The 24,008-nt window shown below is 38.7% G+C and overlaps 1 protein-coding gene across 6 annotated transcripts in view; it reads right to left on the reverse strand.

The window, feature by feature from the left end:
* The window catches only part of rgs3a (regulator of G protein signaling 3a), a 360,852-nt gene that overhangs the window by 190,570 nt on the left and 146,274 nt on the right, over positions 1–24,008 (reverse strand). Inside the window, exon 1 of one of the 6 annotated variants that reach the window (XM_049465836.1) lies at positions 19,559–19,695. The exons of 4 other annotated variants lie outside the window; for them this stretch is intronic. Coding sequence is in view for 1 of the 2 variants with exons in the window: in XM_049465829.1 (XP_049321786.1) it covers positions 15,590–15,700 (111 nt within the window). In the remaining variant the exon portion in view is untranslated. Of the gene's footprint in view, positions 1–15,589; positions 15,716–19,558; positions 19,696–24,008 lie in introns of those variants that run through there. One more of the 6 variants, XM_049465829.1, reaches the window with a different exon arrangement.

A 24,008-nucleotide genomic window follows, 5' to 3' on the forward strand; every position in this document is an offset into this window, starting at 1 on the left:
AACATGCTATCCATGTGTTGGGACAGTGTAATATGTGTGTTTTACCTAAAAATATTTAAATTTCAGGAATTATAATATATTATGTATCATAAATAATTTGAGTAATATTGTATAAATTAAATAATTGTAATTAGGTAATATTGAATGCAGAAATGAAGTAAAGTTTACTAAAAGAAAGGATTGATTCAGTAAAAATAAATGAAGTAAAGTTTACTAAAAGAAAGGATTGATTCAGTAAAAATAAATGAAGTAAAGTTTACTAAAAGAAAGGATTGATTCAGTAAAAATAAAGTAAGTAAAGTTTACTAAAAGAAAGGATTGACTGAAGTTCAGTTCTCTTATTTACTCTGTGTAACATTTAAGTCTTGAAACCGAGTTGAAGTTATTTAAATTTATCTGAAATTAAATTTACTTAAAAAAAAAGCAAATGCAGAAAGTTGCGAAACTCTTTTTTAAGTAAAATTTACTCATCATTATTGTTTTCAGTGCATGCAAGCTTACGCCACGACACTACCTCCACTGTGTTTCACAGATGAGCTGAGCTGGTATGTTTGAGATCATAAGCAGAGTTAAGATCCTTTCTTTCTCCACACTTTAACCTTTCCCTTTTTATCACATTGGTAAAAGTTAATACTTTAAAGTCAATAATTTAGTATAGTCTAGTAAAGTAGAAACGGCAAATGTAGAGTAGATGTTTCTAAATCTTTTTTTTCAGTCCAAACAGTGTCTAAAGCTCCTAAAGTCCAGCTTAATGAGCATAGCATGATAGATCAACAGAAGCTTTTTTTTTTTTTTTAGAACCGAACTCACGCAAACACACTGGGAGCTCTCCCAAAAGCCCACCAGCAGGGCGACAGCTGCAGCCGGGCAGTCAGCCCCCAGAGGACACGTTCCAAAGAGCCGTGCAGAAACGATTAAACAGCGAAATCAATCCAAAATAATTAATAAATCTTCCCACGCTCTAAAAAGTGTCTCCAATCACTTCTTACCTTTCCTCAAATGCCTAAAGATCTCGTAAAAATCGTGCAGTCCAGTCCGAGCCGCGCTCACTCCTAAACTGAAGCACATGTTCTGCATGTTCTCTCGGCGGTGGGAGGCGAAGCTCGCCGGCCGGGCGGACAGACAGACAGACAGACAGAGGAAAGGCGGAAGCGTGTTTATTTATTTAGACTGGGTGTAAATAGGAGACAAGCGTGGTCGTGCATGTCCCACGCACATGACATCACTTCCCTCACATGGAGTGACAAAAACACATGAAGCCTAAATAAAAACCACACACTCTCCGCTCTCAGATAAACGCAGGCCGGTTTCAGGTGGAAGGAGCCTCCAGTGATCTGGTCCTCATCCGCCGCTCGGCAGGGCCGTGCCAGGAGATGACTAAACCTCTATCTATCTGCTCATCCTCACAGCCAGAACTCACACCCCACATCACACAGCATATATGAGAGGAGCATGGGCAGCTTGCAGGGTGACTGAATGAGTAATGCTCTGGGTTTGAAGCTATGCATGGAGGTGGTCACGTTCACCATTCATGGATTGGTGGATTCATGGATCTAACACAGACAAACCAAGTCTCCCTGAAGCTGCGGGAGTCTCCCGCATTTCGGTAGTGGCTCCCTGATGCCCTGAGTCACATATAATCTCCCAGAATTCAGAACGAGTGCCCCAAGAGTGCACTGCACACAAACGCGCACACAGACGACAGACTTTTTTTCTCTAATCGCGTGTGGGAAGGAGAGAGAGAAAACAGAGAGGGTTCTGATTGGCCTGTTCTCTGCAAAGAGTCTGTGAGACAGCCAATCAGTTTTTAGTGTGGGCGGGCAGTGTTTTTCCCCCCTCCCGGACGGGATTTGTTCAGTGAGTGAGAGAAAGCAGATCAGGGCGGAGGCAATATTAATAATTATTGTAATATGAAATGAAATGTTTTTGATGTTGTGCAATTTTTTGTGATATTGTAACTGTCAATTTTTTGTCAAATAAAGGCTTTTTTTCCAAATAAAAAAAAAGGAAAGCAGAGGCAGGGTCTTCCAAAAAGAAAAAAGATAAAACTCATTTCACCTCTGAATACTCTAAATTTAATTAAAAAAAAAAGTAAAATGAATTAATATAAAAGTATAGTTTCGTTATCCTTTGGTGTGTGTGTAATTTTATTATTTATTTATGTTTGGTTGGGGGGTTTTGGGGGGGGGGGGGGGTGTGAGGGGGGTAACCTCCCTGAAATCAACTTTTGCAACTTGGGATGTCTGCTAACAAGAGAGAAATACATTTTAGTATATAAAGATATTATACTGCAATACCCTTATAATATAATGCTCTACACTGTAAAAAATGATTTTTTGACTTTGTAAATTTAATTAAATGTATTTAAGTACTATCTACAAGAATAATCTAGTACAGTCTAGTTACTTAAGAATTTCATATATAATTATATGCACTACTGGGGGTTTCTTTGTAATTGTCTGTCATCAAATACATTTGCAAATTTCAGTCTAAATGCCAAAGTAAAATGTACAACGTTTTTGTAATTCTTTCTTTTTGTGAGAAGCAAAACTGAAAACCATATATTTGCATATTGGGTGTGGCCTCTCCCTTACTTACCATCTTTGTGTTGTCTGTTGCCCAAAGCTACCTTATCCTGGGCGTGCAGTAATTATAATATACATGTTGATTATCAGGCCTCAGTGTTTATAGGCTGTAAGAGCACATTAACTTTATTCTGTGTTTCTACTGATCACAGTGTGCTGGCTTTGACCAGAGTTCACTCTTTACTGAGTTTACTCCTGTATTGCTCCATTATTATACTATAATATAATATAATATAATATATATATAATATACTAAATATGTTGAGAACACCCATGGTTAACTTAAAATGAAGTTATGTGAATATTACTAAAGTTTTATTAACTTGAAAGTCTGTGTTAAAATAAAGATGAATTGTTAGTCTATTTGACTAAACAGATCATTTTTTAAAAAGCACAAATTAAACACTTAAGTTGTTTTAACTCAGTGCTATTTACTACTATTTAGTAAACCATAAAAGCCATGGGAGAATGTGGCGCTGCATTGCTGTAGTAAAATCTCATAAAAAAAAAATCTAATTGAATATTGAATTGTTGCAAAGTAACATTTACTGAAATATTTGTAGTTAAATACACTTAGAATTCTACACTTAGAGTGAATATTACTTGAATATATGCTCTTAAATTTACTTGCTGTTTTTACGTGAAAAAGGTTTCCTAACTTTTTTAAAGTAAATCATACTCCATTTTTTTTTTCAGTATAATGTGGGGATAAATTGCTGCAACTATGATCGGGAGTTTGCTGGAAATTGCTCAAATCCCGATTATGCAGCTTGCCCATTTGCACAATTGGTCTTGCTCTCTCTGGGTGGGTACAGTAGTAGATGGTGCTCTTTCCTCACATCACTTCTAGGGTGATGTGGATCAGCAAAAGGCTGCGTCTGTGAGCTGATGTATCAGAACCGAGTCGCTGTGCTTCCAAAAAGAGGTGGAGGACTTACAGAAATCTCTGGCACATGCTAACATTTTTGTTGACAAATCTACAATAACAAAAAAACATTAAACAAGAATTTAAGAGTTCATGGGAGGACACCACAGATGAAGCCACTGCTGTCCAATAAAAAGTTGGACGTTTGCAATAGAGCACCTGGATGTTACACTACTGCACTACTGGCTAAATATACTGTGGACAAATGGAACCAAAATGTATTTGTTTGGAAGGAACACACACACAACGCTCTGTGTGGAGAAAAGAAGAGGCACAGCACACCATCATCAAAACCTCATCCCAACTGTGAAACATGGTGGAGGGGGCATCATGGTGTCGGGCTGCTTTGCTTTGTCTCAGGGTAAAAACAACATAAAAAATAATTCCCAAGTTTACCAAGACATTTTGCAGGAAAAGGAAGGACGTAAGTCCATCTGTCTTCCAACTGAAGCTCAACAGAGGATGAATGATGCAACAGAACAACGACCCAAAACATAAATATACAGTTGTGGTCAAAAGTTTACATACACTTGTAAAAAAACATAATGTTATGGCTGTCTTGAGTTTTCAATAAGTTCTACAACTCTTATTTTTCTGTGATAGAGTGATCGGAACACATACATGTTTGTCACAAAAAACAGTCATAAAATTTGGTTCTTTCATAAATTTATTATGGGTCTGCTGAAAATGTCACCAAATCTGCTGGGTCAAAAATATACATACAGCAACAAAATTTGTCAATTTTGGTGATGTAGCGAGTTGTGTCAATCAAATTAGCTTCATGTCATGGCCTCTTCACTTCTTGTAAGTGATTCTGATTGACTACAGCTGTTGACTTCTCATGAGCCCATTTAAATAGGGCTCATTTGACCCAGTGATTAGACTCAGCTACAAAAGCTACAATGGGAAAGTCAAAGGAACTCAGTGTGGATCTGAAAAAGCGAATTATTGACTTGAACAAGTCAGGGAAGTCACTTGGAGCCATTTCAAAGCAGCTACAGGTCCCAAGAGCAACTGTGCAGACAATTATACGCAAGTATAAAGTGCATGGAACAGTTGTGTCACTGCCACGATCAGGAAGAAAACGCAAGCTATCACATGCTGCCGAGAGGAGATTGGTCAGGATGGTCAAGAGTCAACCAAGAATCACCAAGAAGCAGGTCTGCAAGGATTTGGAAGCTGATGGAATACAGGTGTCAGTCTCCACAGTCAAGCGTGTTTTACATCGCCATGGACTGAGAGGCTGCCGTGCAAGAAAGAAGCCCTTGCTCCAGAAAAGGCACCTTAAGACTCGGCTGAAGTTTGCTGCTGATCACATGGACAAAGATAAAACCTTCTGGAGGAAAGTTCTCTGGTCAGACGAAACAAAAATTGAGCTGTTTGGCCACAACACCCAGCAATATGTTTGGAGGAGAAAAGGTGAGGCCTTTAATCCCAGGAACACCATGCCTACTGTCAAGCATGGTGGTGGTAGTATTATGCTCTGGGGATGTTTTGCTGCCAGTGGAACTGGTTCTTTGCAGAAAGTAAATGGGATAATGAAGAAGGAGGATTACCTCCAAATTCTGCAGGAAAACTTAAAACCATCAGCCCGAAGGTTGGGTCTTGGGCGCAGTTGGGTGTTCCAACAAGACAATGACCCAAAACACACATCAAAAGTGGTAAAGGAATGGCTAAACCAGGCTAGAATTAAGGTTTTAGAATGGCCTTCCCAAAGTCCTGACTTAAACCCCATTGAGAACATGTGGACAGTGCTAAAGAAACGGGTCATGCAAGAAAACCATCACATTTAGCTGAACTGCACCAATTCTGTCAAGAAGAGTGGTCAAACATTCGACCTGAAGCTTGCCAGGAGCTTGTGGATGGCTACCAAAAGCGCCTAGTTGCCGTGAAAATGGCCAAGGGACATGTAACCAAATACTAATGTTGCTGTATGTATATTTTTGACCCAGCAGATTTGGTGACATTTTCAGCAGACCCATAATAAATTTATGAAAGAACCAAATTTTATGACTTTAGTTTTTTGTGACAAACATGTATGTGTTCCGATCACTCTATCACAGAAAAATAAGAGTTGTAGAACTTATTGAAAACTCAAGACAGCCATAACATTATGTTTTTTTACAAGTGTATGTAAACTTTTGACCACAACTGTAGAAGTAAATCAACAACCGAACAACTTCAACAGAAGAAAATAAATACTGGGCCTTCTGAAGAGTCCTGACCTCCTGAACCCAATTGAGATGCTGTGGCATCATGACCTCAAGAGAGCGATCGATTCACATCAGATATCCCAAGAATATTAGAGCTGAACTGAAACTGAAGTTTAGTGAAGAGGAATGATCCAGAATTCCTCTTGACTGTTCTGCAGGTCTGATCTGCAACTACAGGAAACGATTGGTTGAGGTTTTTGCTGCCAAAGGAGGATCAACCAGTTATTAAATCCAAAGATTCACATACTTTTTCCACTCTGCACTGTGAATGTTAACATATATATATTTTGTATGTATATATATATTTTAATTAGACTTGATTTGGTTGCAAAATGTTGGGAATCCCTGTCATAGATGATGTTTTATGAATGAAGCTCCAGCGGAGGAAAAGCCAATCTTTGAAACCAAACCAAACTTTGACTTAATTTGGCCTTAAGCAAAAGTGATATAACTACAATTGTGTGGTCTAGTCATCACTCATTACTTTAATCCACAGTCTAATAAAGAGAAGATCTGGGTATCTGGGATCTGGAAAGGTCAGAGATCACAAGCCGTATCATGAACGTGGCGTGTGGTGCTCAGACGCTCCGCGGTTTCCCATGCCCTGCTAACAGAACCAGGCCAGACCCGAGTGTTCTGGACCCATCAGGGGTTTAGCGGGACTGCAGAGCTCTATCTGGATGCAGAGATGGAGAATAAATTGCTTGTTGTGAGCCCCGCTCTCACGCCATCAAACGACTGGGAGACTGGGTCAAGATGGCGTGGGGAGTGGAGTTATCCCCAGGGGGTAATGAAGAGGAAATCGAATGCACAGGCCCACTTGTATTAGCATCTATAACACATGATAAGATATTTAGTCTGTAGCTCCTCCCCCTATTCATTTGTTTACTGTTTATTATATAACTCATCTGCAGGTTAGAACCCACCACTGAACTGCTTGAATTTTTGCACCAGGAGTAAAGCAGTGTGTAAGACTGGTGGAGGAAGAGAACATGATGCCAAGTTGCATGAAAACTGTGATTAAAAACCACCAGGGTTATTCCACCAAATATTGATTTCTGAGCTTGTAAAACTTGAATATTTGCATTATTTTATTATTTGTTTTTGTTATTTCAGTCATTTCTCATTTTCTGCAAATACATAAATGGTCTAAATGAGGATATTTTTATTTGGAATTTGGGAGAAATGTTGTCTGTAGTTTATAGAATAAAACAACAATGTTCATTTTACTCAAACATAAACCTATAAATAGCAAAATCAGAGAAACGGATACAGAAACTGAAGTGCTCTCTTAATTTTTTGTTACAGAGCTGTATAATGATTAACTGATTGGTGGCCGTAATGTTGTAGGATGTGAAACCAAGCATAATTGTCTGAGCTGCTAACTTTGTGTTGACTGTGTGATATATTGTTCACTGTTCATTGTTTATTTATTTTTTTATTATAGAAACACCTATTACACAAACTTACAATTTATGCACAATAACTTCATTTTAAGTTGAATTAACTCAAGAATTTAGTAAGCATTATCCAGGCTTGCCATGCACAGTGCACTGTAAGCCCGGATAAGTTAAATTTACTTAAAAAAATTGAGGAAACCGGTTGCCTTAAAAAAGTTAAGTAGCATAAGTTAGCATAACTTAGAACATCAAGTTATTACAACTAAAAAAAAAAAACATATTTTTTGTCATACTGTAAGACCTGATAAGATGAGTTTACTTAACGTTTTTAAGGCAGCTGGTTTGCTCTGTTTTTTTTTTTTTTTTTGAGTAATGGGGAATGAAAACTTGAGTTAGCATCAATTAAAACATCAAGTTATTACAATTAAATTGGAACTTGATTTATTTGTAAGGTAGCCCAGGGGGAATCACTATGATCACACTGATGGTGAGTGTTAGTCAGAAACTGTTGGACACACCCAGTATGCAAATAGATAATGGCAGACTTAACTCAGTTATGATACACACTAAGAAAAGTAAGCACAGATTTGTACTTTAAAGAGTACAAAGCTTGTCGCTGGGGCTGTACCTTATATTGAGGTACAAAAAAGCACCTTTCAGTGAAAGTCCTTTTTTGTACCCATGGTTTTTGTGCCAAGATTATAAAGATTATAAACATTATCATCAACTAAATATGTGTCAAAAACTTGATGATCCAAAATTGTCTGGCTTTCAAATAAAAATGTGCAATTAAAATATATATTGTTTATTAGTACAGTGATACAGAATACTGAATGTACCCATTGGCTGCAGGTTAAATGGTACAAATTTGTACTTATAGCTGTTAGAAAAGACTTTTTATTTCAGAGGGAACAAATCTGACCCTGTAAAGACCAATATTGTACCTTTGAGGGTACAATTATGAAGAGTGTACCTCATATCGTACCTCTGTTTTTTTAGAGTGTAAGTTGGTTCAACTTCAAGATCTCAGTTTGAATGTATATGTGCCCAAAATAGTTGAGTATTGTTTAGAAATGTCAAATTTTATGTAAAACAGACTTAAATCATTTGAGTTCAAACAATGTATGGATTTACAGTGTGGAAAATAATGCACAGGTCTACTTGCATTAGCATTGGTGACCCACTGAGGCTAAAGTATCATTGTATGTAGGGTCCAATATGTAGGGTATTCCGTTTTAGCACAAGTCATCATGTGCATTGTTTGCACAGGGGTCTCAGTCGTGAATGTGACCTCAAGTTTTAGGGCTGTTCATGATGAAACAGCTGGAAATAACTGACCTCGGTCTCTCAGGGCCTCTATTCCGAAAGAAATTCGCTAATGCTGCCGGTCTCTAAGGTAGCCACTCTTTTAGAAACAAGGTCGAACTAGCATGTGATCTTAAAACTAGCGTCCTTGAAAGTCAGGCGCGGAGCGGTTCTTCTTCAGAAGGCCCGGGCTCGGTTTAGGAATGCTTCTCTCCGTCTAATGACACTCATTAAGGGCCTTGGCTCGCGACGGTTTGTGTACAGCTGTCTTCGCTAAGCTTCAAAACGCTGGGCGGGAGCCAAATTATGCAACAAGCAACAAGCAACACGCAACGCTAACTAGATTAGCCGCTAACTGCAATAACAGCCGCGAGTGTCGGCCTGACACATCTTTCATAGCCATCTAAAGTGTCGAGGGATTCGCCTGTGATCCTGTGAGGGCTGTGTGGGGGGATTAGCTGTAGAATGACCCAGACTGAACCGTGAGCCTGGATTACATGCTAATGGTATGTGCTAAGTGTTTTATTTTCTTTTTCTTGACTTTAAACATGGGAATGTCGTGTCCTGTTGCCAACACAAGTAATTAAAACAGACGTGGAGCTGTTGCTTAGAAGGAAACAGCAAAAAGTTCATAACCATGGGGAGAAAAAAGCATTACAAGCATTTTATTTGGAATGGAAGCCTCAGCTGGGACTTTAAAACAGCACTTTTTCAGATGCCAAATGTGGCATCTGTTGTAATGGCTATATGTTCAAAAGTTAGTGGACACCCCTTTCTAATAAATGCATTTAACCACTTCAAGTTGGACCCATTTACTGTTTGGCGTTATGACCAAAAATGTATATTGCAGGTTTTTTTTCAAGATTATGATGGTTTCACTGTACTTTTAATTATTATAATTTATTTATATATATTTTTTACATGGCTGGGTTTCAATATAGCTTTCTGATTTACTCTACTATTATGAGTATGTATGATTAAAAAAAAAAACACTAACACTTTAGATTAAGGCTTTGATTAGTATTGAGTTCACTTTGTGCCACAAAATTAAACAATATATTTAGAAATCAGACTTAAAAACATAAAAAAACAGCAGAGCAATTTAAACAATAGACCATAGAAAAAGATACAACAACAACTTTAACTGCTATTTTTTTCTAAATTAAAGATTTTAAATAGTTCCATAAACACTATAAAGTAGAGATGGACCAATTAGTGTTTTTGGGACCGATTTCAACTGCCGATCGTTTTTTATCTCGATCGGCCAATCGCTGATAGGCCTACCGATCTTGGGCCGGGTTAAATGCCACATAAATGCCACACAGCTGCCAGTCAAACCTGGTACAGATTCCCCTAATTACATCCACACCTAAACAAACACTGGTAATTTACGCTGATAGTAAATAAACACAACAGTGTTACTGACCAAAATAAATGCTTTTTAGGAGAGAACAGTTATAAGACAACATATTTTTTATATTTAACGTAATATGCCAATACCGCAGGAATGTGTCCCAACAGCAGCCACCTCACAGGCTGTTCTTCGGAGACAGCTTACTGATTTAAATAGCTCATATTTACTGTTAATATATTACTAATATTATTTTAACAAATATTAGAACAACAGTAACGTTAATCTAACACTCCAGGGAGAGCTTACATTGGGCAAAAAATCCAGTTTGACTCTGCCCGCCTTCATAAACTGTCTTTACGAGTGCGGACCTGATTTAAATTCCACATTTTTTACTAAATAACAGAAAATAAAAACGGAGCTTTTAGCTAAATTCACCGATATCGTATTTTGGCTGAAAATAGTCCGTTACGAGTCTAAAGGCGGAGAGGGTGAGCATTTCTAGTGCAAAAAAACGGGCCAAAAGAGTCTAAAAGCGGAGAGTGCGCATTTCTAGCGCAGAAAAACGGGCCAAAAGAGTCTAAAAGCGGAGAGGGTGCGCATTTCTAGTGCAGAAAAACGGAGTAAAGAGTCTAAAAGTGGAGAGTGCGCATTTCTAGCGCAGAAAAACGGGCCAAAGAGTCTAAAAGTGGAGAGTGCGCATTTCTAGCGCAGAAAAACGGGCCAAAGAGTCTAAAAGTGGAGAGAGTGCGCATTTCTAGCTCAGAAATACGGGCCAAAGAGTCTAAAAGTTGCTGTAATTAAGGAGTTTATTATTAACAGACATCATGAAATTAAACATCAATTTGAAAAATCTTAGTTTACACAACACTGTCAAAGATAAAGATAGTAAGTCAAGTAAAATGGTGTGTAAATGAAATAATCAGGAAAATGTATTATTTAAAGTGGTATATTTCATTATTTGTTTTATTACAGAGTCTGTGGCCCGTGACTTCAAATATATTTCTCCTTCGGGCTCTACTCAGAAAGACGTCCAATCAAATCAATGAGTTCCAGTACACCTTGGACCAGCCGGGACCAGGTGCCAGAGGCTACAGGGGGCAGTTTATTAGGACGTGCTCATTAGCAATCAGCTCTGGGTCTGAGACGTGATCTGCAGATCAATATTACAGATAGAGCAGATAGATATCAGTGTACAGAGTGTTCACAGTTCATATCATTACTGTACTTTCACTAATATTGACCAATTAACAAGAGTGAGTCACACAGTATCATACAGCTCTGGAAAAAAATAAAAGAGCACTTAAAAATATGGAGTTTCTTTGATTTTACCAAATTGAAAACCTCTGGAATATAATCAAGAGGAAGATGGATGATCACAAGCCATCAAACCAACAAGCTGAACAGCTTGATTTTTTTTTTTTGCACCAGGAGTAAAGCAGCATAAAGTTATACAAAAGCAGTGTGTAAGACTAGTGGAGGAGAACATGATGCCAAGATACATTAAAAATAACTGTGATTAAAAACCAGGATTATTCCACCAAATATTGATTCCTGAACTCTTAAAACTTTATGAATATGAACTTGTTTTCTTTGCATTATTTGAGGTCTAAAAGCTCTGCATCTTTTTCTGTTATTCCAGCCACTTCTCATTTTCTGCTAATAAATTTTCTTCCACTAAATGAATGTTCCCTACAAATGTGGCTTCATTAAAAAGAGAAATAAGCTATCTTTCCAATGGTATAAAAAGCATTGCTACAATAAAAAAATACCAATAGATCTACCAAACACAAATTTTCTTACTTTGAAAGTTTTGTTATTTGAGGGGGTTAACATGCCATAAAGAGTCACAGTTGATCATTACATACTGTAACTACAGCTCTGGAAAAACATAAGAGAGCACTTGAAAATGATGAGTTTCTTTGATTTCACCAAATTGAAAACCTCTGGAATATAATCAAGAGGAAGAAGAATGATCACAAGCCATCAAACCAAACTGAACTGCTTGAATTTTTTTTTGCACCAGGAGTAAAGCAACATAAAGTTATTCAAAAGCAGTGTGTAAGACTAGTGGAGGAGAACATGATGCCAAGATGCATGAAAACTGTGATTAAAAACCATCAGGGTTATTCCACCAAATATTGATTTCTGAACTCTTAAAACTTTATAAATATGAACTTATGTGTTTTCTTTGCATTATTTGAGGTCTGAAAGCTCTGCATCTTTTTTTTCTATTTCAGCCATTTCTCATTTTCTGCAAATAAATGCTCTAAATGACAATATTTTTATTTGGAATTTGGGAGAAATTTTGTTTATAGTTAAGTATAGAATAAAACAGCAATGTTGATTTTACTCAAACATAAACCTATAAATAGCAAAATCAAAGAAACTGGTTCAGAAACTGAAGTGGCTCTCCAGTATATTACAGTATATGACTGAAAAAAAACACATCATATCATATCTGATAAGGTCTTGTTTTTTTATTTCAAAATAATTAATAAATTCACTAATCACAAGTGTTTGGATCATTATGACCTTTACTAAGATAATATTACAGTCTGAAAATCAATACAAATAGCTTTTTTTTTTAGTTTACTAATAATGCATACTGTATGTAACATGCATATAACCACTCTGGCACCACCCCTCACCCATCAACCCCCACCAGAGCCCCGCCCACTAGATCAGTTGAAGAAACACCATTTCATTCTGCTGGTTGGTGGTTGAGAGCCTCAGACAATACACACAGCAGGATTAGCCAGCAGACTTCGTCTGAGGGAGGGATCTGTACCTACTGTTCATGGCAAGTCAGCAGATGAGTCAAATAATAAAACAGTTTTGCGCTTCTATCGCAATTAAGCATGAACTAAGCTTATTCATGTTTAACACTAACTCATGGTAAACACTAACCATTAATATGGGGCGTGGCCAGCAACAGCTTATTTGCATAAAAGTGACAGAGCCCTTAAATGGCTTGTTCTGAAAGGTCAGTCAATCTGAAACATTTCAAGAATCCTCAAGTGTAGTCGCAAAAAAAACATCCAAAACATTATATTGATGAAACTGGCACTCATCGGGACTCCGCAGTCACGGAAGAGCAGGAGTTTTCTCTTTTGCACAGGATAAGTTTATCAGAGTTACCAGCTTCAGAAAGCACAAGGTAACAGCTCCCCAGATAAGAGTACGTAGGATTTTGGTTTAACACTTATTTTAATTTACTACATGATTCCTTATGTGTTCCTTCTTAGTCTGAAAGACTTCATTATTTATTTACAATGTAGGAAATATATATATAAATATAACACAGGTATCAGTCATAATGTCTTTTTTTTAGTAACGCAAATTGCCATGTCATCATTGACTTCCATTCATTGTTAGAATCATTACCACTATCGACATAATCGACATTCCTTTAGCACAGTTTAAAAGAGTTGTGTTATATGTCATGAACATTCATTGCTGGCCAGGGAACTACCAAGTCCAGGCCATAAACCAGCCCTGAGGTTTTTATGCCCAGGGTGGGCCAATAGAGTAGTCTGTCACAGCGATATAGATGACCGTTATAAAACAGGCAATTTCACCTGCAAAGAATCCAATAACAGAGCACTCTGCAGAAAAAAAAAACCTGCAGCTTCACTGCTCCATCCCAACTGATGCCTGTAATAGATCAGCCCAGAACACGACCACTGTGCTGGATGCTAAAATGAGGGTAACTGTTTAACAGACTGGAGGCCGGGAGGACTGGTTATCATGCTCTAAAACAGACTGTAGTCAGTTCAACTATCAAACACTGGAGGAGTTGAACAGAACCATCTGTGTGGTGAGACAGCCAAGGTCAGACCATAGGATCAACCATTCTATGGCACCTCTGAAGCAGAAAGGGTTAACCGCCATGCCCAAACAGCCACCTGTGGCAGCGTGACAGACATGGGTATCAAACCCACAACCTATCAATGGCCCAGAGACAAAACTCCCTTTATTCTTGATTTAAATGTCTTAAAATGTTGCCCTTCTCGTTGACAAGGTCCAACAGTGGCAGGTTGGTAGATCTGGGTATTGAACCCACAACCTTGTAATCAATAACCAAGAACTGCCTAACATTTGAAATTTGTTTATATATCAGTCCCTGAAGTGACAAACTTTGACAAGCCTTTCCTCAAGACCACAGTAATGGCAGCTTGGCGAACCTGGGAATCAAACCCACAACTCTGACTCCAACCATTAAGCCACCACTGCCCAGGTTTTGCACATCATAATGCCAGGGTCAGAGCACAAGGTCAGCCATGCTATGAAAAGCCAGGACCTTGCACAAAAGTTCAACAATGGCAGATTGGTAGAAATGGGTATTGAACCCACAACCTTGCTATTGATAACCAAGCACACTATAACCACTGAGACACCACTGCCCCAAATTTGTACTTTGTTCTATTTGGTTGACATTTAGGCCCCAAATGACAATCTTTGATAAGCTTTTGCTCAAGACCACAATAGTGGCAGTTTGGCGAACCTGGGAATCAAACCCACAACTCTGATTCTAACCACAAATCCACCACTGCGTAGGTTACACATCCCAAATCTAGGGTCAACCATGCTTTGGACAGACAAAATCTTGCACAAGAGTTGAACAGTGGCAGCTTAGTAGAGCTGGGAATTGAACCCACAACCTTGTAATCACAAATGTAACTGAGTCACCACTGTCATATTGACTATTGCCAATATTTGCTGAAAACTCACTATTTTGAAATTAACAACATACTCTTAAAAACAGTCTAAAACCAAAAAGTCACAGGTGGTGAACCTGAGTATTGAACCCACAACTCTCACTAAGCCACCACTGTCCAGGTTTGGCAAATCCCAAAGCCAAGGTCAGAGCACAAGAGTTTAACAGTGGCAGGCTGATACACCTCGGTATTGAACCCACAACCATGGTATTGATAACCAAGTGCTCTAACCACTGAGACACCTCTTTCCAAAATTTGCCACAATAGTGGCAGTTTGGCTAACCTGTGAATCAAACTCACAACACTAACCACAAAGCCATCACTGCTTAGGTTTTGTACATAACAATGTCAGGGTCAGAGCACAGGGTCAACCATGTTATGGAAAGCCAGGACCTTGATATCAAACACATAACCTTGTTTTTGATATTCCAATGCTATCACCACTGAGACACCACTGCCCCTTAATATGAACTAAATTTGTTGACTTTTAACCCCCCAATTGACAATATATGCTGAGCACTTACTTCAACTTAAATGTGAACCTAATCCAAGAAAATCTAAATAAATTGAAAGACAGGAAAATGAAGATGGGCTCATGCTGGTACAGTCTGTGTAGTCAGTATAGTCTTTGTTAAGTACTCTAATCTCCAATTGGACACAGATGTTCAAAGAATTTGACTTCTGCCTTTAACCCATCCAGGCAGCATCCTGGGAGAAGAGAGGGTTAAGCACCTTGCTCAATAACCTATCAGTGGCAGCTCAGTGTACCTTGGTATTGAACCTACAATCTTGCCTCTAACCGGTTTTTCATATCCCAGATGGGTAAGTCAGGGTCAGAGCACAGGTTCATCTATGCCATGCCCCCCACTAGAGCAGAAACGGATGTCCCTTATGGGGGTCAGACCCTTAAAGGACCCATGGACATGGGTATTGAACCCACAATCTTGTTCTCATTATCAATTAGAACTAAATTAGTTGAAATGTAGCCACCAAACCTGTCGATTTTTGCTGAAAACCCACTAACATACCTTAAAACCCAATCTCAGGCTAAAAAGGACTCAAAAAAACTACGATGCTAAGAAAACTCACTTCGGCACAGTCGGAGTATTCGGTACAATCAGACAGCAGATGCTTCTGCAGGGAGTCGGCGGATCTGACGAACCTCTTCTTGCTGACCGCCCTGTCCGACAAATTCCCCATAATTGATATCCACACTGCGGCAGAGGCGACAAAATCACGGCAGATCTGATCCCCTCTCAGCAGTCGCTCAGCTCACACTTTTTTGGCTCTCTATCGCTCACCCTCTCTCCCTCTCTCTTTCACACTCTATCTTGTGTGAATCTGGGTTAGCCGGGATCCTTGGTGGGCTGGTGTTAAAATAGCCTGACCCCTCGCTTGCACGCCGGCGGGGTGCGCGGCGACTGAGGCCTGGGACCAGAGGACAGGCATCAGATCCAGTACGGCCCTGATGAGACCGAGGGATGGGAGGAGAAGATGACCGGACCCACAGAAAGAGAAAAACACCACCCAAATGGCCAATCGATCAATACGTCCGGAGCTACAAAAGCCCCTCGGCGCTCTCTAGGAACTCTCCCTGCTCTCACTCATCCCGCAGGCTGTACACATTCTGTTTCACCAGTTCCAGAGCCTGGTCAGGTCCACGGAAAACACGACAGGCTACGACATGCTCATAACATCCATCCTGCAGGCTCTACGAACTGTCATTGCTAAATAATTCCATGTTCAGGTTTGCTGTGGAGATACTGACAAAAAGCCACGCTAAGCCTTTATAATCTACAAGATTTAAACAGTAATCAGAACAGGACCTGACCTGTAGAAACAGCAGAAAACATCATCCCACCACTAAAAACACAAACTCTCAGTTTATCTCCCACCTCCAGACTCAAAAAACACTTTGTGTGGTCTGATTAAACCCTATTTTAGCAATCTATAGTGCGCCAGTCAATCGTGGATCATACAGCTGGCTATTGTTGTGTCTTTGGTGTCATAAGGACAATAAGGGCAATAAATACACCTTGGACAGCTCAAAATGCGCCAAAGGCATGAACTAGTTATTTTAATTAATCATGGGTGTGGTTAATTTTGTGTGTAAAGTGAAATAATCCAATCAGTGTGCCAGTCCTCATTCCCTTTAAGAGTCAGGTGAGCTCTGGCTTTAAGGTCCAACAGTGGCAGGTTGGTAGATCTGGGTATTGAACCCACAACCTTGTAATCAATAACCAAGAAGCACTTGGTTCCAATTGGTTGACATTTAGCCCCCCAAAAGACAAACTTTGGCTGTGACATAATTAAACATAATTAGTGATGTTTAAAATTATTAAGATATTTTTTTTAAAGATCATGTTGGAATAAACCCTGTAATATTATTGATAAAATAAACATCAGCTGTTTGGCTTTGGGTTTTCTCAGTATTTTGGCGGATTTGAAACACGTTTTACCCAGTGAATTGGTTTTATCTGGATCCCACTGTAACAATCTGGCAACCCTGATGGCTCAGGAATTTTGGTTTAACTTTCAGATGTGGATCCAATCCAAAATATTCAGCTACCTGCTTTCACCTCAAAGGAAATCGTATTTGGAATATTTAATGTTTGCGGTACTAATAAATATGCTATTAATATTTTGATTATTTTAGCTAAAGATGCGGTTTCTTTAAATGTAAACCTAAAATGTTCCCCTGGAGGAATGAAGTAAAATCTTATGCAAAATATTTAAAGTTGGTAAAGGAAAAAAAATGCAGGTAAATTTATTTTCCTTTTTGGAAAGTGTTCACTTCCTCGAATAAACCCTTTTATATTTAAATGATAACACAGTACTTACTACTGGCCCTTGTTAATTTATGTCTTTTTTAGCGATATTTTTTAAAAATGTTTATTCATGTCATAAAGCGCCTTTTTTTTTTTTATGTAACTGCTCAATGTGAAGAACGGATACCTTTTTGTTGTGTAGTGAAAACTTGTAAATAAAGTTTTTTGGTTAAAAAATAATTGTAGCGAGACCTGCAATGCATTTTGGGACACATTTAGCTCGCTTAGTAAGCAGTGATGTCTACTATAAATCATGCTGCATTATGGGAGTTTTTAATGCCCTCAAAATCACGTTTGAATTCCCCCTTAAGAAATCGGACACTTAAAGAAAAATGGCTGACATACTCAATAGTGCCCTAACTAGTAAATAGGGAGCCATATTTGGCTTAAGGCCACAATAATGGCCATTTTTCAAACCTGGGAATCAAATCCACAACTTGATTCTAACTTCTAAAATTCTGCGTGGGTTTTGCACATCACAAAGCCAGGGTCAGAACACAGCGTCAAGCAAGCTAAGGAAAGCAAGCACTTTGCACAAAAGTTCAAGGGATGTTACAATACAAACAAAACATATAGCTAAATTATATCTGTAATTAATGGTTGAGTCAGCAAATAATTCGCAATCAATTAACTTCAATAATCTCTATTGCAATTTAAAGCTCCACTAGGAAGGATTGAGATTTTGTGCTCGTGGGCTCCCCCTACAGTTGCAAAGTGTAATAAATGTTTCAGGCGGATTAGTTTCTCTTTCTCGTTTTCTGGCTTTCACAGACATATTCGGTCTCTTTCCAGCTTCTGCCAGAGTGTCTGTATGTTAGTTTGTAAAGAATGAACCAGTAGTCCTTGTAGAACTGTTAGAACTAAAGGTCGGAAAGCAGGTCGCAGTTCTCGCGAGAGTTGGTCGCGGCCGCCTCGGAAAACTTACAGAGTCTGGTTTGAGCTCAGAGGAGCTCGGGCACAGACACGAGAGCACCGCTATTCCTCCTATTACACCTCAATGCAGCGCTGCAGTGAGTTTCAAGAGTTTCAAAAAAGATCAAAAATCAAGGAAATCCTACCTAATGGGGCTTTAAGTTAGACAGTTAAATAGTTTCCTTATCAAAACATCATAACACTGATTTAGTGTGAAATGTATCGCCAAAACAGCTTAAGCACCAAACAAATAAACACACTGAGAGCAGCGTAGGGTAACACCCAACATTTAACCCTTAAAACCCTACAGACGGATTTTACGTCCAAAATCGCACCTTGTGTTCTCAGCTTAATTACTCAGGAATCCCTTCACACATAAACATAATCCATATATGGTTAGAAAGAGCGGAACTTACTCTTTCTAACAATATTGATCACATCCCAGTGCGGTAAAGATAAATCTAACCCATTGAGAAAAACACCTAAAAAAGTGAAAAATCTCCTTCCCCAACCAATATTATTTACCTTTAGTGCTTCAAACATATGTATATGATGTTTCAAACCAAATAATATCAGTAAATAAAGACTCAAAAGTGTCCACAGAAAAAGTGTGAAACTACCTGCTTTACTCAAACTAAAGCTAGGTATGGTGTGCGCACTACTTTATGTAGTTTTTATTTTACTTGCATATTTTTATTTTAAGTAGTTATTTTGCACTAAACATTTTTATTTATTTAGACTAAAAAAAGTTGACATTTTTGTATATATATGTTTTCTTTGTGTGTCCTGATCCTCAAAAATACTGAAAGGTATAGGCTGCTCTGAGTGTCAGGTTTTTAGTATCTACATGTGATTATTGATTATCAAGAAAAATAACTCCGCCTGATGCTGTTTCTCCATGTATTTTATCAAAGTAATAATTAATAAACCATGTAATGAACTCAAATCATCAATATTCTTATGTTTTCAACTCATAAACACTCTAGTCTAACCAATGTTTGAAAAGATATCTTAGGTGTGAATATATTTAAAGTCTATACATTCAAAAATAAGTAAAAAAAAAAAAAAAAACAGGCGCTTGGTAAAATTTTGAGTAAAACATGATCAGTTCCAGGAAAATATAACAATTATGCTTCCTTTTACATTTTAAATGATTATATTTTTGAGCAGCCGTATGTCTTCTGGAGTAAAAGAGATCAGGGCATGTGTCTGTCTGATATAATTACTGTGTTATAAGACCTGAAAAAGAAAAACACACCAAAACAGCCTAGAGTTCAAAGGGTTAATCATAAATCCTAATTCAGATCCAGGCTCTTACCTGCAGCCTCCAGCTCAGCTCCGGCCGGAGGTCGGCGAGAGCCCGGCGGTGTGGACGAGCAGCACAGGCAGAGAGTGGAGTGGCCTCGGCCACACAGAGAGCACGAGTGTGTGTGGTGTGTGTGATGGAGTCAGAGAGTCAGGGGGTGGAGGGTGGCACCAATGCTACGCTCTCTTCCCACTCCCTCACCACCCGCCTGCCTCGCTGTCTGCACACTTTCTTCCAGGCCTGGAAGTGAATGAGTGGTGCTGCTGATGTCATTACCCTGCTAACATGCTCTCCTTCCAGCTCCTACAGCCGGAGGAAAGGATGGAGGAAAGGATGTAGCAGGACAGATGGAGATGCATACAGTATATACAGTATACAGCTATTAGGAATTAGCTATTAGCTATTAAGAAACCACTTCAGTTTCTGAATCAGTTTCTCTGATTTTGCTATTTATAGGTTTATGTTTGAGTAAAATTAACATTCTTGTTTTATTCTATAAACTACAGATTCTATAAATTTCTCCCAAATTCCAAATAAAAATATTGTCATTTTTAGAGCATTTATTTGTAGAAAATGAGAAATGGCTAAAATAACAAAAAGATGCAGAGCTTTCAGACCTCAAATAATGCAAAGAAAACAAGTTCATATTCATAAAGATTTAAGAGTTCAGAAATGAATATTTGGTGGAATAACCCTGGTGGTTTCTAATCACAGTTTTTTTTTTCATGCATCTTGGCATCATGTTCTCCTCCACCAGTCTTACACACTGCTTTTGGATAACTTTATGCTGCTTTACTCCTGCTGCAAAAAATTCAAGCAGTTCAGTTTGGTGGTTTGATGGCTTGTGATCATCCATCTTCCTCTTGATTATATTCCTTTTTTTTTTTTTTTTGGTAAAATCAAAGAAACTCATAATTTTTTTACAGACCTGTATACTATAAAATGCAGTCCTTTATCTGTTTCTCTGTATGTATTATTATTTTTATATAATTATCATACTAGAATGACTACAGCTACGTTTCTTTGTGTAGGGTAGCCTGATACAAGGGCTTGCAAAAGTATTCATACCCCTTGAACTTTTCCACAGTTTGTCACCTAACAACCACTTAATCTTAAACACAAAGTACATAATTGCACATAATTGTGAAGTGGGGTGAAAATGATACATGGTTTTCAAAATTTTAGTCAAATAAAAATCAGAAAAGTGTGATGTTCAAAAATATTTATCCCTTCATATCAATACTTAGTAGAGCCACATTTTGTTCTCCATTAAACTGGCATTTTTAATCATTAAGGTGCTGCTAAAGTGTTGCTCAGTGGTCACTACATTGGTGCTGTGATGGTGCATGGCGGTTGCTATGGTGTTGCTATGGAGTTGCCAGGCTGTTACTATATAATCATTAAAGAGACTTTTTGCTAGGTCACTGCTATGGTTTTGCTTTGTGGTTGCTGCGGTGTTGCTATGGAGTTGCCAGGCTGTTACTATATAGTCAAGTTTGTTTTTAATGCTGTAATGTGGTTGCTATGGAATCTTAAATGGTGGCTGTGGAATCTTAGGTTGTGGCTGTGGTATTGCTAAGTGATTTTTAAGGTATTTCTCTCATATCGTAGGAGGTTAACATGCCGTTGCTACAGTAGGTAGCTGTATATATGGTATTGCTTTGTGTTTGCTTTAATATCGAAGGAGGTTGATATTGTATTGCTGTGTGTTGCCTTTAATATCGAAGGAGGTTGATATGGTATTGCTGAGTGTTTGCTTTAATATCGAAGGTGGTTGATATGGTATTGCTGTGTGTTTGCTTTATTATTAAAAGAGGTTGATATGGTATTGCAGAGTGCTTGCTTTAATCTTGAAAGTGGTTGCTATTGTCTTACTGTGAGTGTTTGCTTTAATATCGAAGGTGGTTGATATGGTATTGCTGTGTGTTTGCTTTAATATTGAAGGAGGTTGATATGGTATTGCTGAGTGTTTGCTTTAATCTTGAAAGTGGTTGATATTGTATTGCTGTGAGTGTTTGCTTTAATATTGAAGGAGGTTGATATGGTATTGCTGAGTGTTTGCTTTAATCTTAAAAGTGGTTGATATGGTATTGCTGTGAGTGTTTGCTTTAATATTGAAGGTGGTTGATATAGTATTTCTGTGCATTTGCTTTAATATCGAAGGGGGTTGACATGGTATTGCTGAGTGTTAGCTTTAGTATCGAACGTGATTGATATAGTACTGGCGTTTTTCAGCAGGATAATGCTCACCCACATACAGCAATGTTTTTTTTGGGTCTATCTCTGCCAGAACTTATAAAATACCACTCGATTTCCAACAACTCCTTCTTGATGCATCATTTTCTTTCCTTCTTTTCGTCTCTGTATCTCAGACCACACGGACAACATGCTTAATCATTCCCAACCTGCTACATCAAACAAAACCACTTCTCCCTCTTAATTAGCATCTGATTCAAGGTCATCAGTGAGGGAGGAGATCAAGCGAGCACACTTCCCTCCTCTCAGTGCTTCCAGATGCTGCTTTCTCTTCCCTTCTCCAACACAATTTCACCTCTATATCCGGCAACAGACCCTTCGGAGGGGGTGGGGGGTTGGGGGGGGGTGCTAGCCTCCATGCAATTAAAGCTTTCCGAGGCAAGAGAGATGGTTTGACCTTTGGCTTGGATTACGTGAAGGAAGACAGAACTGGGAGAAGGGTGATAAACACATATAGACGACACCCAGTCTGACACACAAAAAAAAAAAAACATCACCTGTTCACCTGTCTCTCTTTCTCTGTCTCTCTGTCTCTCTCTCTCTCTTTCTGTCTCTCTCTCTCTCGCGCTCGACCCCTCCCTTCCTTAGTGCCGTGACCCCGGGCAGAGACTCCAGTCTCCAGCTACTATAATGGCAGAGCATGGAGACAAGGGAGCGGCGAATCGAATTAGGGCGGTGGATTGCATTACTCAGGAAGGGGGGGCCCGCTAGCCATGCCACAGCCCTCCACCAGCCCACCCACATTACTCAGGACCACATCCTGAACACATTTACGCACATTACGCTAGCGTTAGCGCTCGCTTCGGCCATGTCAAATGATGGGATTGGCTCTTCTACAGATACACACACTCATAATCATCAATCTCACAATTTTATAGAACATTTATCTGAAGGTTTAATATAAGTAATTCAAATGGATAAAACGTTTAAGTGGATCTCACTTCCAGGGAGTTGTCAGGCTGTTAGTATATAGATTATTAAAGTGTTGTTAAAGTTTAGTTTGTTGGTTGCTAGATTGGTGCTGATGATGCACTGTGATGGTGGTTGCTATGGTGTTGCCAGGATATTACTTTATATTTTCACTGCTATGGTTTTGCTACATGGTTGCTATGGTGTTATTAAAGCTATTAAAGTGTTGCTAAAGTGTTGCTCAGTGGTTACTAGATTGATGCGGGGATGGTGTGTGGTGGTTGCTATGGTGTTGCTATTGAGTTTCCAGGCTGTTACTATACAGACATTAAGGGGACTTTTTGCTAGGTCACTGCTATAGTTTTGCTACATGGTTGCTATGGTGTTGCCAGGCTGTTACTATATAGTCATTAAAGTGTTGCTAAAGTGTTGCTCAGTAGTTACTAGATTGATGTGGGGATGGTGTGTGGTGGTTGCTATGGTGTTGCTATGGTGTTGCTATTGAGTGTCCAGGCTGTTACTATACAGTCATTTAGGTGACTTTTTGCTAGGTCACTGCTATGGTTTTGCTACCTGGTTGCTATAGTGTTGCTATTGAGTTTCCAGGCTATAACTTTACAGTCATTAAAATGACTTTTTGCTAGGTCACTGCTATGGTTTTGCTACATGGTTGCTATGGTGTTGCTATAGAGTAGCCAGGCTTTTGCTATACAGTAATTAAGGAGACTTTTTGCTAGGTCACTGCTATGGTTTTGCTACACAGTAGCTATTCTGTTGCTATGGTGTTGCCAGACAGTTACTAAAGTGTCGCTATAGTATTGCTTAGTGGTTGCTAGATTGGTGCTATGATGTGGTTGCTATGGTGTTGCTATGGAGTTGCTAGATCATTGCTTTATATTTTCACTGATATGGTTTTATCATGTGGTTGCTAGTTACCATACTGTTACTAAATAGTCAATAAAGGGATTGGCTCTTCTACAGATACACACACTCATAAACACCAATCTCACAATCATATAAAACATTTATTTGAAGGTTTAATATAAATAAATTAAATGGTTAAAGAATTTGAGTGGTTCTCACTTGCAGGGAGTAGCCAGGCTGTTACTATATAGATTATTAAAGTGTTGTTAAAGTGTAGTTTGTTGGTTGCCAGATTGGTGCTGATGTGATGGTGGTTGCTATGGTGTTGCCAGGTTATTTCTTTATATTTTCACTGATGTGGTTTTGCTATGTGGTTGCTAGTAACCAGGTGTTACTATACAGACATTAAGGAGACTTTTTGCTAGGTCACTGC

This window comes from Astyanax mexicanus, chromosome 1, assembly GCF_023375975.1.
Source record: "Astyanax mexicanus isolate ESR-SI-001 chromosome 1, AstMex3_surface, whole genome shotgun sequence".
Classification (NCBI taxonomy): Eukaryota; Metazoa; Chordata; class Actinopteri; order Characiformes; family Acestrorhamphidae; genus Astyanax; species Astyanax mexicanus.